Source organism: Thalassophryne amazonica, chromosome 10 (genome assembly GCF_902500255.1).
Source record: "Thalassophryne amazonica chromosome 10, fThaAma1.1, whole genome shotgun sequence".
NCBI classification, from domain to species: domain Eukaryota; kingdom Metazoa; phylum Chordata; class Actinopteri; order Batrachoidiformes; family Batrachoididae; genus Thalassophryne; species Thalassophryne amazonica.
The window spans coordinates 62,209,074-62,227,758 of NC_047112.1; the positions used below are offsets into that span (position 1 = coordinate 62,209,074).

Sequence of the window (18,685 nt, forward strand, 5' to 3'; positions counted from 1 at the left end):
ACAATTTTCTAAACTGGACTTTAAATTGAAGCAGGAGGTAATAATTGAAGGAAGACCAACACCGGAGCTAAAAGCTAAAAGGTTATTTTTAGATGGATTGGTACACACGAGCAGGCTGGCTGTGTGGATGCCCAGCAAGAAACCGCCTTTTCTACTTTTCCCGTCTTTTCTTGACTTGTGACCATGTCTGGACTCAGATAGGATACTGTGATCTGAAGAATTTACCAGTCTCAAACATGAGCAGTTAACCACACACATTCAAAGCCAAATAGCGCAACAAATGTTAAAAATGTCCAGGATAGACTTGGCTTTGGATGAACAGCGAAGACTCAACATCAGCATCCAACAATGCTAAGGTAAAGGAGAACCAACAGATTTTAAAAGATTTCATCAATGCCACCTGCTTCCTCACCAAACAGCAGCTGGCATTTTGTGGAAATCTGGCAATTGTGGCAACTACGTTGAACTCTTGCATGTTTTTGTCAAGATAGATGACAGGCTAGCTCGACATCTGGAGACATCCACTGTATTTTCTGGTTTGTCAAATAGAATACAGAATGATTTAATCTAAGCAGTCGGTGATGTCATTAGAAATTACACAACAAAAATATAAACGCAACACTTTTGGTTTTGCTCCCATTTTGTATGAGATGAACTCAAAGATCTAAAACTTCTCCACATAGACAATATCACCATTTCCCTCAAATATTGTTCACAAACCAGTTTAAATCTGTGATAGTGAGCACTTCTCCTTTGCTGAGACAATCCATCCCACCTCACAGGTGTGCCATATCAAGATGCTGATTAGACACCATGATTAGTGCACAGGTGTGCCTTAGACTGTCCACAATAAAAGGCCACTCTGAAAGGTGCAGTTTTATCACACAGCACAATGCCACAGATGTCGCAAGATTTGAGGGAGCGTGCAGTTGGCATGCTGACAGCAGGAATGTCAACCAGAGCTGTTGCTCGTGTATTGAATGTTCATTTCTCTACCATAAGCCGTCTCCAAAGGCGTTTCAGAGAATTTGGCAGTACATCCAACCAGCCTCACAACCGCAGACCACGTGTAACCACACCAGCCCAAGACCTCCACATCCAGCATGTTCACCTCCAAGATCGTCTGAGACCAGCCACTCGGACAGCTGCTGAAACAATAAGTTTGCATAACCAAAGAATTTCTGCACAAACTGTCAGAAACCGTCTCAGGGAAGCTCATCTGCATGCTCGTCGTCCTCATCGGGGTCTCGACCTGACTCCAGTTCGTCATCGTAACCGACTTGAGTGGACAAATGCTCACATTCGCTGGCGTTTGGCACGTTGGAGAGGTGTTCTCTTCACGGATGAATCCCGGTTCACACTGTTCAGGGCAGATGGCAGCGTGTGTGGCGTCGTGTGGGTGAGCGGTTTTCTGATGTCAATGTTGTGGATCGAGTGGCCCATGGTGGCGGTGGGGTTATGGTATGGGCAGGCGTCTGTTATGGACGAAGAACACAGGTGCATTTTATTGATGGCCTTTTGAATGCACAGAGATACCGTGACGAGATCCTGAGGCCCATCGTTGTGCCATACATCCAAGAACATCACCTCATGTTGCAGCAGGATAATGCATGGCCCCATGTTGCAAGGATCTGTACACAATTCTTGGAAGCTGAAAATGTCCCAGTTCTTGCATGGCCGGCATACTCACCGGACATGTCACGCATTGAGCATGTTTGGGATGCTCTGGACCGGCGTATACAACAGCGTGTACCAGTTCCTGCCAATATCCAGCAACTTCGCACAGCCATTGAAGAGGAGTGGACCAACATTCCACAGGCCACAATTGACAACCTGATCAACTCTATGCGAAGGAGATGTGTTGCACTGCATGAGGCAAATGGTGGTCACACCAGATACTGACTGGTATCCCCCCCAATAAAACAAAACTGCACCTTTCAGAGTGGCCTTTTATTGTGGACAGTCTAAGGCACACCTGTGCACTAATCATGGTGTCTAATCAGCATCTTGATATGGCACACCTGTGCGGTGGGATGGATTATCTCATAACAATATTTGAGGGAAATGGTGATATTGTGTATGTGGAAAAAGTTTTAGATCTTTGAGTTCATCTCATACAAAATGGGAGCAAAACCAAAAGTGTTGCATTTATATTTTTGTTGTGTACATTAAAAAGGAGATCAGTGCAACTCCATTTGTTGCAGTAAAAGTAGACGAGACCACAGACGTCACAAACCAACCTCAGATTTCTGTCACATTGCACTATGTGGATAAAACTGAAGCAAAATGTGAGGTGAAGGAGAAGGTTTTGGGCTTTGATGATGTGAGTGTGGACAGACGCACTCCTGATATTGCTGAGTATATCCTGGGAATGTTGGAGAAGTATGACTGTGTTGAAAAGCTTGTAGCACAGACCTATGATGGAGCCTCTGTAATGGCCTCAGAACGTAATGGTGTGCAAGCTACAATTGAAGAAAAAGTGTCTAAAGCCATGTTTACTCACTGTTACACACACAAGTTGAACTTGGTGCTATTGCATTCAGTAAAGTGCATGCCTTTTTAAAACAGCTGAGGGGACTAGCATAATTTTTCAGCAAGTCTACAATGTGCACTCACTTACTGGATGATATTGTTAAGTACTGCTTACCCAGAGCAGGGCAGACAAGATGGATCTCTAACTCTAGGCTGCTGCAGACAATAAGCATGCACCAAAATATCTGCATACATTATTCCATATCATCATAGAAAAGTCTGACTGCTGAGATAATGACACACTAATGATGGCAGCAGAATACGATCGGTGGTTGTCAAAAGCATCAACATGCTTTCTCCTTATGGCATATGAAGACATTTTCAATGAAACTAACCCTTTTTAGAGTGAGCAAAACAAAGTGATGGAGATTAAATATTGTCTTGCACGCATCCGAGACACCATTGCAACTCTCGAGAGCATGACACTGGAGTTCAACAGTTTCTATGACCAATTTGAGAAGAAATGCAGCACACCTGGCCTGACAGACAGTGGAAGCAGACAGTCGATTAGATATGAACGAAAATGAGTGTTCTGTAGCATTCTGGATAACATAAGCTATCAAATGAAGGCTAGGTTTGATCATATTGGTGAGCTGGCTTTCCTTTGTTTAGTGGATTGTGCAAAATTCAGTGAAATGTCACAACATTTTGATAAGATGAAACTGTAGAGCCTATCAAAATATGCCAAATTCTTTGACTTTGTGAAACTAAAGGTGGATCTTGGACTGTATAGCTCACAAACAGTGAGGGATGAATTTAAATCTCCTGCACAGCGTCTCAGCTTTTTGGCCCAGAAGGATTTAATTCAAACTGTTCCTGGGGGAACAAAGTTGATCCAGCTAGTGCTCACTGTTCCAACTACTGCAGCATTGGCGGAGTGGTCATTCTCAGCACTGAAAAGGCTCAAAACATATAGTCAGAACAGGACAGATAAAGGAGGACTTTCTTCACTGGCAGTGAGCTCCATTAAGACAAAGACTTTTAAAACTGAAGGAAGACTTCTACAAACAAATCAGAGATGCTTTTGTTCAGAATGAGCAGCACATGGACTTTATTTATAAGTAAACGTAAGACCATAATAATGTTTTTTAATTAAATGTGCTTTTTTGTGTGCTACAGTTTGTATGTATAAAGAATGCTGATATGAGATTTTAAACATAACACATTAGCTGCTGCCAATCAAATGGTGAATAAATAATAAGAAATAGTAAGGGTTCATATTTGTGAATCTGACTGTGATGAAGTCAGTGCCTCACCAGCCACCAACCTCACCACACATCAGTGGGGAGACAGACGGATGGATGGACAGGGAATTCATGGAGAAAATGTCAGAATTCGTGGGACTTTTCCCATCTGGCCTCTTCAAAATTCTTTCTTAAAAGAACTGTGAAATGTGGTTATAGGAACAGTGTTCAAGGCATGTAGATGTTTACACAAGTGTTTAAAAAAGTATTGGTTGATTTTATTCCCCCCCCCACCATGGCTGAACAAACACTATAAAGTATAACACCATCTTCAGGCTTGAAAGTTAAACAGAAAACATTCTCATATCCTTCAGTGCACTGTCACAATGTCTCATACATGTTTTTGGAGCCTTAAAGCACAAAAGGCTTAAGATTAAAAGCAACAGCTGGGCAAATATTGGCAAAGACAAAAAGAGATGGCCAAAATGAGAAGAAGGTGCAAAGGGGGGGGGGGGGGGGTGAATCAGAATGGAAGAGAACATTAGATCAAGGATGTAACAGAACACTGATGAGACATTTGGCACTTTCTGCAGATATCTTTATCTCTTACAATAACCAACTGTTGCACTTCTCTTGGGTAACAGATTCAACTGGCCAGTACACCAGCAAGCTGCCGCCGCTGACCTCCTCCTACACTCATCCTCAAATCTGCCCATCATCCAGTCACACACAACTCACCCAAAATGCTCATGTTGGACTCCAAATACTGACAGAGTACTGATATGAAGATATTCCACACAGTAATTGAATATGCTGATAAAAGTCATGTTGCAGGGTTTGTATGACTTTGTTACAAGAGTAGGTTTTTGCCATTAAATTGCTCAATAACATCACATGCATAGGTGCTGATGATAACTAATCGGTGCAGCATCGGTACCTGTCGGAGTTTTAGGTAGAAGGTCTCACTGAAGGTTTTGCGGCTGAAGTACCAAAAGCGTTCATTTGATGGGTAAACTCTGACCAGTGTTTCCAGCAGGAAGCGAACCGGCTCCACGACCTCCGTCACCACCAGGTCCACTGCCACTGTCATATAGACCAGCTTATCTAGACCAAACCATTTAAAAAATGAAAACAATGATGGGAAAAGCGTGGTTACAATGGGAACAAATTAATTTTTTTTCCCATAATGTTGTCATTTTTAAAAGAGTGGATTTTCAATCTTTTTTCCCATTTTTATTTTGGCATGGCTCTTTCCCCCTTATTTAATGAGGTAATAGTACCTGTGGGTGCTAAAACACCTACAGTTTATCCTCTGACCCCAATTACCTTAATTTTTGCAAATTAAATAAATAGCCCTTAATTTCAATTCTTGGGTCAGCCTACATGCACACAGCAACTTCTGTAGAAATTGTCCCAAACACCTTTGAGTGAACAATCAAACACATACACACCTCAAATTATAGTAAGCAAATAAGACCATTTTGAAATGGTATGCTCATGTGTACAAATGATAAACAACTCTCTGTCCCACAGATATGAGCGTGTTTACAAATGGAAAGCATGGGATCTGAAGTGCACACAGCCAAAAACTGGCACAATCAACCAAGTCCAAGTGTACCAGCCTTTTTGGCAGGAAAGTGCTTACAGCCATGAAGCTTCTTCTATTCTAAAAATAGACTAAGTTGGTTAAACAACTCAACTTTCTAACGATTTCCAGAATCCATAAGTTTTAGTCATCAATGTAGAAAAAGTTCATTCCTTCAGGCAGATGTCAATTCAAGATAAACACATCCATTTTTGTTGAAGTGTTAAGAAACTGAGGAGGTTTTCCACTTAGCCAGATGGATTTTTCAGCATCACAGTGGCACTAACTACCCTGTGTGGATAAGACCCCTTATGCCATAATACCGGGGTCACCATGGACACAGCATCTCTCTCTTTGTAAGTCAATTCCACAAATATATTTCTTGGCTGATAAAGTTTATCACAAAATGTTTAGATAAACACATTTTCATAGTGCAGGAAAGAGCTGAAAGGTAAGGGATGTGAGCCTCAAACAAACTGTGTACTACTAGCAGTGGTGGGCACATTTCCGATAACAGATAATTATCGAAGATAATGTTTTCGTTATCGGATTATATTTTTAGATAACTTTAAAACCATTATCGGACTAATTATCTTCCGATAAATTGTCGTCCGATAACTTTTAGACCGATAACGTAGTAAACCAAGCTGAACAGCGGCAAACATTTTTAAAATTTAAAATCAGTTGAGACCTACCTGTTAAAAGTTTCCTAAGACATGTATAGTTCTATCCTCTGCAAACAGAAGAGAGCTGCTTTCAGGAGAAACCACTCTATCCTCTGCAGGCAAAGGAGAACACACTGGCAATATCACCCAAGTCATCCAGAGGCACACATTTTTAACTTATGTCTGTGTTTGTTACAAAACCTCAGAATTACTGCATTATTCAACATTAAACGATATATGTTATATTTTAACTTTGTACAAATGACAGAACTGACATTAATGGAGTTATTCTATCAGTATTCACACAAAACCATAAGTCAGCATGCCTTTATTTTTCAAGACCTCTGCCTGACCAGAGCATTGTGACTGGTAGAGAGCTGGCTTTGTGGCTGCTCTCAAGGTGCTTCTATGCTGTAGCCGTGTAGCTTCAAGCAAGGGCAGCATGTTCAAACATAGAAGTACTGGCTCATTGTTTGGGTCTTTTGTCGCTTTTGATGCTTCCAAAAGCGATTGTGGTGTTAAAACTCAAATTCAGCTTGTTAGTAGTTGCAAATGTACCAGAGAAAATACTGGAATTTATCGGTTATCAGTTATCTGTAATTTCCGATACATTCTTGGGTGGTTTATCGGTTTATCTTTATCAAAGATAACTTTTTAGTTATCTGATTATCTGTTATCAAAGTTAATTTTTTGGTTATCTGTGCCCACAACTGACTACTAGTAACTGGATTAGTGACAAAATAAGTACAACATTGGTGCACTGCATTCAGGGTGGTGGCCAAGCAGTTAGTGCATCTTGTTTCTAGTCTGAAAGGTTCCCGGGACTTAATAAGAAGCATTCGTTTTTCTGTGGAAACCAGTGACCTATTGAAAATTTGACAACTTGAAGAAAAACTGAAATCACTCATCAATTTAGATGTCGCACTAGCACCAGCATCTCAGAACAAAACACTGGCTTCTCCTCAGCCATTCATCTGTTCAATTTCCAAGCTGTAATGAATTGAGTCTGGTGAGAGCTCTGCCTGTATTTTCTAAATCCACAGTTATTGTCATCTTGTGTGATGTGTTCACAGTTACATGTGAGAAGGAAAAAACAGAGCCAGATGTAGTGCTCATGCAAGTTACTACAATTTGAAATGGAGCTCACCTTTAGGTGTGTCTTCATTCAGAGGCTGGAACGCTGCCACGCTGGGATTCCATGTTCCTGTGATCACATAGGCCTTCCCATCGGAGCTTTTCCCCATTGACTCCTATACAGGTATTAATTTATAACTTTTTGTTCATGTAACAGTATTATCATCATTGCCAAGGATATTATTTTTCCTCACATCTGTATGAGTTAAAGCTACAGTGTGTAGAATTTAGGGTCATCTAATGGTATGTGTGCATAAGCTACAGTGTGTAGAATTTAGGGTCATCTAATGGTAAGGGTGCATATTGCATTGTGCCATCACCGACTGCTCCCCTTCACATTTTCTTTTCTTTGCCTTCTCTTTTAAATATATGTATGTAATCCTCAATTACACAAAAAGACAGTTCTCAAATTTATTAGCCTGCACTAGCAACTGATTCCTCTTTTTTCTACAGTATGCCACCCATACAATAAAATGTGAAAAACAGTATGTATGTCCCTTTTGGGCTACTGTATCAACATGGCAGCCTCCATGAGGGAGCCCACTCCCATGTAGATACGAAGGGCTCATTATATGCTCATAAAAACAAATCTATTTGTTAGTGCAAGCAATTATACACTAATGAACAGATGCTATGAACACACTTTCGTTTCTACTAATAAACACCCCTAAATCCTACATATTGTAGCTTTAAATCTAACTAAGTGTCACTAAATTAAGGGGCAGAACCAAAGGAAAGGGGCAATTCCAGAAAAGTGTACAATAATTTTTCAGTCATTGTGAGGGGACAGAGCTATAAACTGATTACCACCTGGTGAGGAGTACAGTCAGACTGCAGGATAAGCCATCAAGCTGACCTGGAAGGTCTAAACAAGTTGTAAGGATTTTCTGGGAAGCTTTGATGGAAGAACCGGTCCAGATGTCTTTCAACTTACACTTCCGAAGAAACCTCCCCTGCATCCAATCTCCTGCTTGGTCAGGGGAGTTGACCATAGCCATGTGAAGCACCTCATGCTATACAAACCAACTGAATTGAATCCCAAGGCAGTTTGGAGACATCAAATCCAATTCCATTTTCAATTCCTTGATTGTTGAGACAGCTGCTTTGGAGTTGTGGCTAAACAGTTGTTGGTGCTCATCACAGTGGCAAGTCAAGAGCTGATGTGCACTTCCAATGAGCGAAGCCTTCAGGTTGAAGGAGGAAGCTTTACGAGTATGGCTGACACAGGTCTCCAGAAGCAGTGGAGGGTTACTGGCAGGCCAGAAGGACTGCAGCTTTAGTGGATGCCGACGCAAAAGCTCAGATGTGGGAGTAGTTCAGAGAGGCCATGGAGAATGACTTTTGGGCAGCTTCAAAGCAGTTCTGGCAAATGGCTCAGGAATGTGAGGCAGTTCCTTGCCCAGGCTACATTCAGCAAGAATGGTGAGTTTCTTACCTGGACTGGGAATATCGTTGGTAGGCGGAAGAAACACTTTCTAAGCCTCATCAACCCTAGCGACATACCCTCTTTAGAGGAGCTAGGCATAGAAGGTTTGGGTGAATGTGGTGCTATGTCCCAAGCAAAATCCAAGGAGAACAAAAAGTAAAATATACATACACACACTAGTTGAGTTATCCAGTCTACGCATGGGTAACAGAAAATAATTTTAGCCCTGTCATTGTATATTTCATGTCCCTTTAGTTAAGGTGTAGTAAGTTGCATTGCACTGTGTGTATGTTGTCATCAATTTTCATAGAGCAATTTGTGACATTCATGAGACTCAAGTGAATGATGATAAAAAAGGTGATAGCATGTCATACCACAGCAATGCTCTGGCACACACAGTTTCATTTTAATTGAAAAAACTTGCACTTTAACTGGCACGCAGCCGCTACTACGTCGCAAGTAAAGTGTGATGCTTGCAACCTGACCTAGGTACAACGTGAACTGCGAAAATAAGGGCTCCAGTTAGCAGGTTGTGATCTAATATATAAGGCTGACTGTGTGTGTGTGTGTGTGTGTGTGTGTGTGTGTGTGTGTGTGTGTGTGTGTGTGTGTGTGTGTGTACATTTGCGCACATATGCTTTCACCTAAGGGCCCCAGTGACCTCCTCCTTGGTGCCCCCAGTCACTATAACAACTTCGATGTTGACTGCTTAATTACTGTGGTTGTGCACAGTGAGCACATACGGTCAGCTTTATTCATACACATATTCTACTCAGCAAGTTGCTCGGAGTAGTTGAGATTTACCCCGAAACGCTGAGGTCTCTGGATGTTGTTGGGCTGTTAGGACTGACACGCCTATATGATGCGTCATGGAATTCTGGGACAATACATTTGGACTGGCAAACTGGGGTGGTGGTTTCCATTGTTAAAAAAATAATACTGGGGGGACTGACAGTGTGTTCCAGTTACAGAGGTTTTACACTTCTCAGCCTCCCTGGGAAAGCCTATGCCAGGGTACTAAAGATGACACCAATAGTCAAATCTCTGATTCAGGAAGAGCAATGCAGATTCCATCTTCGTTGTGGAATGGTGGTTCAGCTCTTTACCTTTGCCCAGATATCAGCAGGGGCTTGGGAGTATGCCCTACCAGTCTACAGGTTTTTTTTATTGACTTGGAAAAGGCCTATGGCCATGTTCCCCGAGGTGTCCTGTAGGGGGGTAGTCCAGGAGTATAGCGTATCTGGCCCACTGCAACTCAAAATCCGGTCTCTATACAACCAAAGTAGGAGCTGAACCTGCAATTTTGGCATTACATCAGAACCTTTTCCTTTGGGTGTTGGACTCTGCCAGAACTGTCCTTTGTCCCCAATCCTGTTCATGATTTTCACAGAGTAGAGTGGAAGGCACAGCCAAGGATTGGAGGGTGTCCACTTTGGTGAGCTCAGAATTGCATCTCTGCTTTTTGCAGAAGATGTCATTCTGCTGGACTCAGACAGTGAACACCAATATGCATTGAGCAGATTTGAGGCAGAGTTTGAAGAGACCAGAATGAGGATCAGCACCTCCAAATACACTAAACAAAAATATAAACGTAACACTTTTGGTTTTGCTCCCATTTTGTATGAGATGAACTCAAAGATCTAAAACCTTTTCCACATACACAATATCACCATTTCCCTCAAATATTGTTCACAAACCAGTCTAAATCTGTGATAGTGAGCACTTCTCCTTTGCTGAGATAATCCATCCCACCTCACAGGTGTGCCATATCAAGATGCTGATTAGACACCATGATTAGTGCACAGGTGTGCCTTAGACTGCCCACAATAAAAGGCCACTCTGAAAGGTGCAGTTTTGTTTTATTGGGGGGGGATACCAGTCAGTATCTGGTGTGACCACCATTTGTCTCATGCAGTGCAACACATCTCCTTGGCATAGAGTTGTTCAGGTTGTCAATTGTGGCCTGTGGAATGTTGGTCCACTCATCTTCAATGGCTGTGCGAAGTTGCTGGATATTGGCAGGAACTGGTACACGCCGTCGTATACGCCGGTCCAGAGTATCCTAAACATGCTCAATGGGTGACATGTCCAGTGAGTATGCCGACCATGCAAGAACTGGGACATTTTCAGCTTCCAAGAATTGTGTATAGATCCTTGCAACATGGGGCCGTGCATTATCCTGCTGCAACATGAGGTGATGTTCTTGGATGTATGGCAGGATCTCATCACGGTATCTCTATGCATTCAAAATGCCATCAATAAAATGCACCTGTGTTCTTCGTCCATAACAGATGCCTGCCCATACCATAACCCCACCGCCACCATGGGCCACTCGATCCACAACACTGACATCAGAAAACTGCTCACCCACACAACGCCACACACGCTGTCTGCCATTTGTCCTGAACAGTGTGAACCGGGATTCATCCGTGAAGAGAACACCTCTCCAACGTGCCAAACGCCAGCGAATGTGAGCATTTGCCCACTCAAGTCGGTTACGACGACGAACTGGAGTCAGGTCGAGACCCCGATGAGGACGACGAGCATGCAGATGAGCTTCCCTGAGACAGTTTCTGACAGTTTGTGCAGAAATTCTTTGGTTATGCAAACCTATTGTTTCAGCAGCTGTCCGAGTGGCTGGTCTCAGACGATCTTGGAGGTGAACATGCTGGATGTGGAGGTCCTGGGCTGGTGTGGTTACACATGGTCTGCGGTTGTGAGGCTGGTTGGATGTACTGCCAAATTCTCTGAAACGCCTTTGGAGACGGCTTATGGTAGAGAAATGAACATTCAATACACGAGCAACAGCTCTGGTTGACATTCCTGCTGTCAGCATGCCAATTGCACGCTCCCTCAAATCTTGCGACATCTGTGGCATTGTGCTGTGTGATAAAACTGCACCTTTCAGAGTGGCCTTTTATTGTGGACAGTCTAAGGCACACCTGTGCACTAATCATGGTGTCTAATCAGCATCTTGATATGGCACACCTGTGAGGTGGGATGGATTATCTCAGCAAAGGAGAAGTACTCACTATCACAGATTTAGACTGGTTTGTGAACAATATTTGAGGGAAATGGTGATATTGTGTATGTGGAAAAAGTTTTAGATCTTTGAGTTCATCTCATACAAAATGGGAGCAAAACCAAAAGTGTTGTGTTTATATTTTTGTTGAGTGTAAGAACAAGGGTCGATTGTCCCCTCTCAGTCAAGTACCGTAATTTCCGGACTATAGAGCGCACCTGAATATTAGCTGCACCCACCAATTTTAAAAAGAAAAAAGAAATTGTACATAAACAAGCCACAGGTCTCCACGTTGTAACATGAGATATTTAAAGAGAAAGATGTTAGATAGAAACATTTTAAACTTTTAATTAAATATGTACCGTAAATGCTTTTTTTCCCCTCAAGTGTTACACATAAATACTGATGCGCACGTCATCCAGTGCACGCATGGCGTTGTGCGGCTTCTCCGGAGAACGGAGTAATTTTAACCTTTTCTTGAGATTTCATCACGTCCACCCAGGATCGGATGGAGTCTGTGGTAAATGAGACATTGATGTGGCGCTGTGACTTTTCGACAAGACAAGACAGAGAACCGGTGTGGAAGGATGGGTGGAGAAGGCTCCACTCCGCTGACAGTGCAACTCTGACCCAGGAGAGGGACTTTTCTTCACTAAAACGAATAGGTAAGACTTTATATTTACACTGTGTGTGAATTTACGCCGCATGAGGAGCGCAGATTTCAGGAAATCAACAGCATCAATTGACGTATTTAGATTATGAAAAAGCCTATAAAAATACATAAATTTGCCGCATCATTGTAAAAGCCGCAGTATTCAAAGTGTGTGATAAAAGTAGCGGCTAATAGTCTGGAAATTACAGTATTAAGTTGGGGAGGCGATGGTCTAGTGGTTAAGCGTTGGGCTTGAGACCAGAGCAGAGGATCCTTGATTCAAGGCCCCACCAGACTGAAAAATTACTAAGGGCCCTTGGGCGAGGTCCTTAATCCCCCAGTTGCTCCCATGCAGTTTAGCGCCTTGCATGGCAGCACCCTGACATCAATGTAAGTGTATGTGAATGGCTGAATGTAAGGCATCATTGTAGAGTGCTTTGAGTTTCTGATTCAGATGAACAACTACTATATAAATGTACTCCATTTACCATTAATTTATTGGTGCATATTTTTCAAGAGTGAGGGAAGACAGAGTGCGAGATCAACAAGTGGATCAGTGCGGCATTTGAGGTCCTGCAAATGCTGTACCAGACCATTATCATGAAGAAAGAGCTGAGCCAGAAGGCAAGGATCTCAATTTACCCACTGATTTATGTGTCCTCACCTATGATTATGTGCTTTGGGCAGTGACTGAAAGAACAGTGTCACAGATACAAGCGGTGGAAATGAGGTTCCTCTGTAAGGTATCTGGGTTTACACCAAAGATGGACTCCGTAGAGCTGCTGCTCTAGATCTTCCAGGTACATCCAACTGGGAGGAGGCCTGGGTAAGAAGCAGAACAAGCTGGAGGGATTATATCTCCCAGCGAGTGAAGAAATTAATTCAAGATAAGGTGCATGGGGCCAGTTTTTGGCAGAGATGTGCAAGTGGTCTTCATATTACTGAATGTGTCCTTATAATTTTTGATGCAGTACATAAATCTATATTTTTTCCACAGGTGAGGAATTAAATTAATACAAATAAAACCTTATTTGAAAAAGCAATAAAAATAAGTAATAAGCTCATTTAGTTTTAACTGACATTAAAAAGGTTGTTTTTTGACAAATTGGTAGACCAAGGATTTGCCACAGTGTCCCCCCACATAAAAGGCAAGTATATTATTACCTATCTCACACACACACACACAACAATCAAGAGTTCATTTGGATTCTGCTCACCATGTCTAATAGATGCATATCACTGTTGCAAATGTTTAGTCCTGGACTCAGCAACATCCCAAAACACCTAGAAGGAAGACACAGCATGCAAGACCACAAATCATTAATCCCCAATTCCAATGCAGGGTTTCTATCTGCATTACACAGCAAAATGAGCCTTGCAACAGAAGTTGGGAGGAAGAACAAAAACTGAAATGTGAAAACAATGTCATCAAAGCATAAATCAGAGAAAGCAGCCGACTGACGCTACAAGGGAATCAATGAGAAAGAAAAGACAAAAGCATGCTCAGAAAGCAGAAAAAAAACAAAAAAAAAAAACAAATTGCCAACATCACTTTGTTAATTAAAATTTAATTTAAATGAAATCATTTAAGAATTGAGCCTTTCTACAGAACAGCTAATCCACATTTCATTGTTTCCAATTCTTTGAAATATAGTGGCAGAGAACACTGGACAAACTGCTGGACATTATGGACGATGCCAGTCACCCTCTGCACACAGTCATCAGCAACACGAGGAGCCTCTTCAGCCACAAACTGCTCCTTCCCAAGTGCAGGACCAACATACTGAAAAACCCATTTGTCCCTCAGACCATCAGACTGCACAACTCCTCACTCATGGGGAGAAGGAGTAACATGAAGACAGAGGACAGGAAGGAGAGAAACAATTGCAGCCAGTAAGACAGTATTTCTGGTATTTATATTTTGCAAATTGTCTCTTACTTCTACTTTTGATACTCTGTGTGCTTCTTGTGCTGCTATCCAATGCCACTGGAGTTCCAATTTCCATGAGGGAGTCCTCCCAAGAGATTAATGAAGTTCTATCTAATCTAATATCAGACACAATAATCCCACAAATGAAAAATACCGGTAATAGTTACTACACAGACATCCCATCTACCCAGTATGATGACAAACAGTTACAACACTTACTATTGGGTTGATAGCTAAGAAATATCACTGTCAGAGTTCCCACTCTATTGAGCAAATCTTTTCCAGAACATTTTCCAGGTGTTTTCAATGATATTTCAGGACAGCAGTTACAAATGGACATACAACCCCTGGCAAAAATTATGGAATCACCGGCCTCGGAGGATGTTCATTCAGTTGTTTAATTTTGTAGAAAAAAAGCAGATCACAGACATGACACAAAACTAAAGTCATTTCAAATGGCAACTTTCTGGCTTTAAGAAACACTATAAGAAATCAGGAATTGTGGCAGTCAGTAACGGTTACTTTTTTAGACCAAGCAGAGGGAAAAAAATATGGAATCACTCAATTCTGAGGAAAAAATTATGAAATCATGAAAAACAAAAGAACGCTCCAACACATCACTAGTATTTTGTTGCACCACCTCTGGCTTTTATAACAGCTTGCAGTCTCTGAGGCATGGACTTAATGAGTGACAAACAGTACTGTTCATCAATCTGGCTCCAACTTTCTCTGATTGCTGTTGCCAGATCAGCTTTGCAGGTTGGAGCCTTGTCATGGACCATTTTCTTCAACTTCCACCAAAGATTTTCAATTGGATTAAGATCCGGACTATTTGCAGGCCATGACATTGACCCTATGTGTCTTTTTGCAAGGAATGTTTTCCCAGTTTTTGCTCTATGGCAAGATGCATTATCATCTTGAAAAATGATTTCATCATCTCCAAACATCCATTCAATTGATGGGATAAGTGTCCAAATATCAACATAAACATGTGCATTTATTGATGATGTAATGACAGCCATCTCCCCAGTGCCTTTACCTGACATGCAGCCCCATATCATCAATGACTGTGGAAATTTACATGTTCTCTTCAGGCAGTCATCTTTTCTGTTTAGGTGTTAATGATGGCTTTCGTTTAGCTTTTCTGTATGTAAATCCCATTTCCTTTAGGCGGTTTCTTACAGTTCAGTCACAGACGTTGACTCCAGTTTCCTCCCATTCGTTCCTCATTTTTTTTGTTGTGCATTTTTGATTTTTGAGACATATTGCTTTAAGTTTTCTGTCTTGACGCTTTGATGTCTTCCTTGGTCTACCAGTATGTTTGCCTTTAACAACCTTCCCAAGTTGTTTGTATTTGGTCCAGAGTTTAGACACAGCTGACTGTGAACAACCAACATCTTTTGCAACATTGTGTGATGATTTACCCTTTTAAGAGTTTGATAATCCTCTCCTTTGTTTCAATTGACATCTCTCGTGTTGGAGCCATGATTCATGTCAGTCCACTTGGTGCAACAGCTCTCCAAGGTGTGATCACTCCTTTTTAGATGCAGACTAAAGATCAGATCTGATTTGGTGCAGGTGTTAGAGCAAAAACTGCAAAAACATTCCTTGCAAAAAGACACATAGGGTCAATGTCATGGCATAGGGTCAATGTCAATGAGCAGATCTGATTTGATGCAGGTGTTAATTTGGGGGATGAAAATTTACAGGGTGATTCCATAATTTTTTCCTCAGAATTGAGTGATTCCATATTTTTTTCCTCTGCTTGGTCTAAAAAAGTAACCGTTACTGACTGCCACAATCTTTTTTTCTTGATTTCTTATAGTGTTTCTTAAAGCCAGAAAGTTGCCATTTGAACTGACTTTAGTTTTGTGTCATGTCTGTGATCTGCTTTTTTTCTACAAAATTAAACAACTGAATGAACATCCTCCGAGGCCGGTGATTCCATAATTTTTGCCAGGGGTTGTATAATTTAATGGTAGCGTCGACCCACTGCACCTCATTTTTATCCCTCCTTTTATTATGATATACAAGGTCTATTAGATAAGAAACCGACACTTTTATTTTTTTTTTAACTATATGGATTTGAATGACGTGCGATTACACCAATCATGCTTTAACCCTCGTGCGCATGCGTGAGTTTTTTCACGTGTGTCGGTGACGTCATTTCCCTGTGGGCAGGCCTTGAGTGAGATGTGGTCCCGCCCTCTCGGCTGAATTCCTTTGTTTCACACGCTGCTCGAGACGGCACGCGTTGCTTTATCAAAATTTTTTCTGGGCCTGTGAGGAATATCCGAGTGGACACTATTCGAGAAATTAAGATGGTTTTCGGTGAAAAGTTTAACGGCTGATGAGAGATTATGGGGTGTTTCTGTCGGTGTAAGGACTTCCCACGGAGCGGGACATCGTGCAGCGCTTCCAGGCGCCGTTGTCCGCCTGTTTCGACCAGAAAACATCCTAATTTAAGGCTTAATTCACCCAGGACGTCGTGAGAGAACAGAGAAGATTCAGAAGAGGCCGGCATGAGGACTTTATGTGGACATTCCACTGTTTAAGGACATTTTTTGAATGAAAGACATGCGCGCAAATTCGCCGAGTCGTGCGCCGCGACAGGAAAAACACCTCCGTGTTGAAAACCATTTGTAAAATTCAGGTGGCTTTTGATGGCTTTCAACAAGTGAGTAACTGAGAAATTGTTTAACAGCTTGGGCATGTTCCAACTTGCCCGTTAAGGTTTCCAACGGAGTTGTTTTTCCTGTCACGACCCCCCGCGGTCAGGTCCGGCCCGACATGCGACTCTGCCCGCACATTCTTTCATTACAAAATGTCCGTTAACAATGGAATGTTCGAATAAACTCCTCATGCCGACTTCTTCTGAAAGTTCTCTGTTCTTTGACGACTTCCTGGGTCAACAGAGCCTGAAATGTGGAAGTTTTCAACTTGAAACGGCGAGACGCTGCCGCCTCGAAGCGCAGATCACCGTCAGGCACCGTGGGCCGTCCTTACGGCGACACTACCAGACCAAAATCTCTCATCAGCCGTTAAAATTTTCACCGAAAACCAGCTGAATTTATCGAATGGTGTCCACTCAGTTGTGCCTTACAGTTTTGAAAAATTTTTGATCAAACAAAGCAGCAGTCTCTGAGCCATTCCTAAACAATGAAAAAAACGACGAGAGGGTGGGCCACTCCTCACTCAAAGACTGCCCACAGGCGAATGACGTAACCGACAGGCGTGAAAAAACTCTCGCATGCCCACGAGGGTTCAAGCATGTCTGATGTAATCACACGTGATTCAAATCCATATGGTTTTTGAAAAAAATAATAAGGTCGGATACTTTTCTAATAGACCTCGTATAGTTGATTAAGTATCAGGTTAAGTGTTGGCTCCAACCATCACTGCAAACTGTTCTATAAGATTGATTGGGGTATTTCTGTTAGTGTTTAATAGCACTGACATTTTTTTTTAAACTGAAACCTGAATTGTATAATCTACATTTTCAGTACACAGATGTTTATCCAGATCAACTGTATGTCAAGTCTTTCATGAAAAGAACAAAGCAACATATTTCCTGCACTGGTAACAACAGGGGGTTTGAGTTGCAAAAATGTAGATGAGTGGGTGAGCATGTTTATTCACAAAGCAGCAGTCTGTATATATGTGCTTATACTTCCAGGTATGTCCTAAGTTCTGTGGAAACTCACTCTACAGCCACTTCAGCAGACGCTATACTGCACATTCAGAAAAGAAAAATGATTCTCTCATGTCAGTTAACTGATATTTGTGGGATTTATGACAGAAAGAACAAGAAATGTAAATGTAATGTAATTAAAAGGTTAAAAAATGTGTTTCCCATTCAAAATATCAGCTCTTAATTATTATACAAATAATGAATGCCTCGTTGAATGGTTTGTTCCAGCTTTCATCTCAAGAAATATTCGTACCATTGAAAGAATGTAAAAACATTCATTATTTGTTTTATATAACGGCTAAAAGAGATCATTGTCATTTGATATTTTATTAATTTATAAACAACAGAAAAGGGACTTACATTTTGGTGTTACATTGTGACGTGTAGTCCAGTGATGCTGTGCACTGACTTCGGACTTCCGTAAAAAAAAAAAAAGATTTTGTGTAGTTCCTCAGTCCAGCCAAAAATCACAGTGTTTGTGAGCAGCTCTTCATGCATCCAGACAGCTTACAGCGGAGTGGATTTTGTGTGTGTGTGTGTGTGTGTGTAGCAGTGTCAGTTAACTCAAGTCATCATGTCGCTGTCCCGAAATGTCACCCGCGCACATGCAACCGGCTCGGTCCAGCTGTGTACTTCCTCAGTGCAGCGACAAAAAAAGTCACATCAGAAATGGGCCCAGATTTTCTTTCTCTTCCTGCTAACAGACAGCACAGTGGATTTGTTTTGTGTGTGTATCTTACAAGAATTAGCAGTGTCAGTTAGCTCAAATTATGTCTCACGAGAGTCGTGTCCCCCTAGCACGCACACACACACACGCAACCTGGTTGGCGCTTGTGCATGCGCGAACAACAAATATAAGACTGT

General features: G+C 41.8%; 1 protein-coding gene across 1 annotated transcript in view; it reads right to left on the reverse strand.

Moving 5' to 3' along the window:
* rabgap1l (RAB GTPase activating protein 1-like) overlaps positions 1-18,685 on the reverse strand; it is a 422,326-nt gene that overhangs the window by 360,505 nt on the left and 43,136 nt on the right. Inside the window, 3 exon segments of the mRNA XM_034180104.1 lie at positions 4,654-4,820; positions 7,114-7,216; positions 13,418-13,484. Of these exon segments, the coding sequence (XP_034035995.1) occupies positions 4,654-4,820; positions 7,114-7,216; positions 13,418-13,484 (337 nt within the window).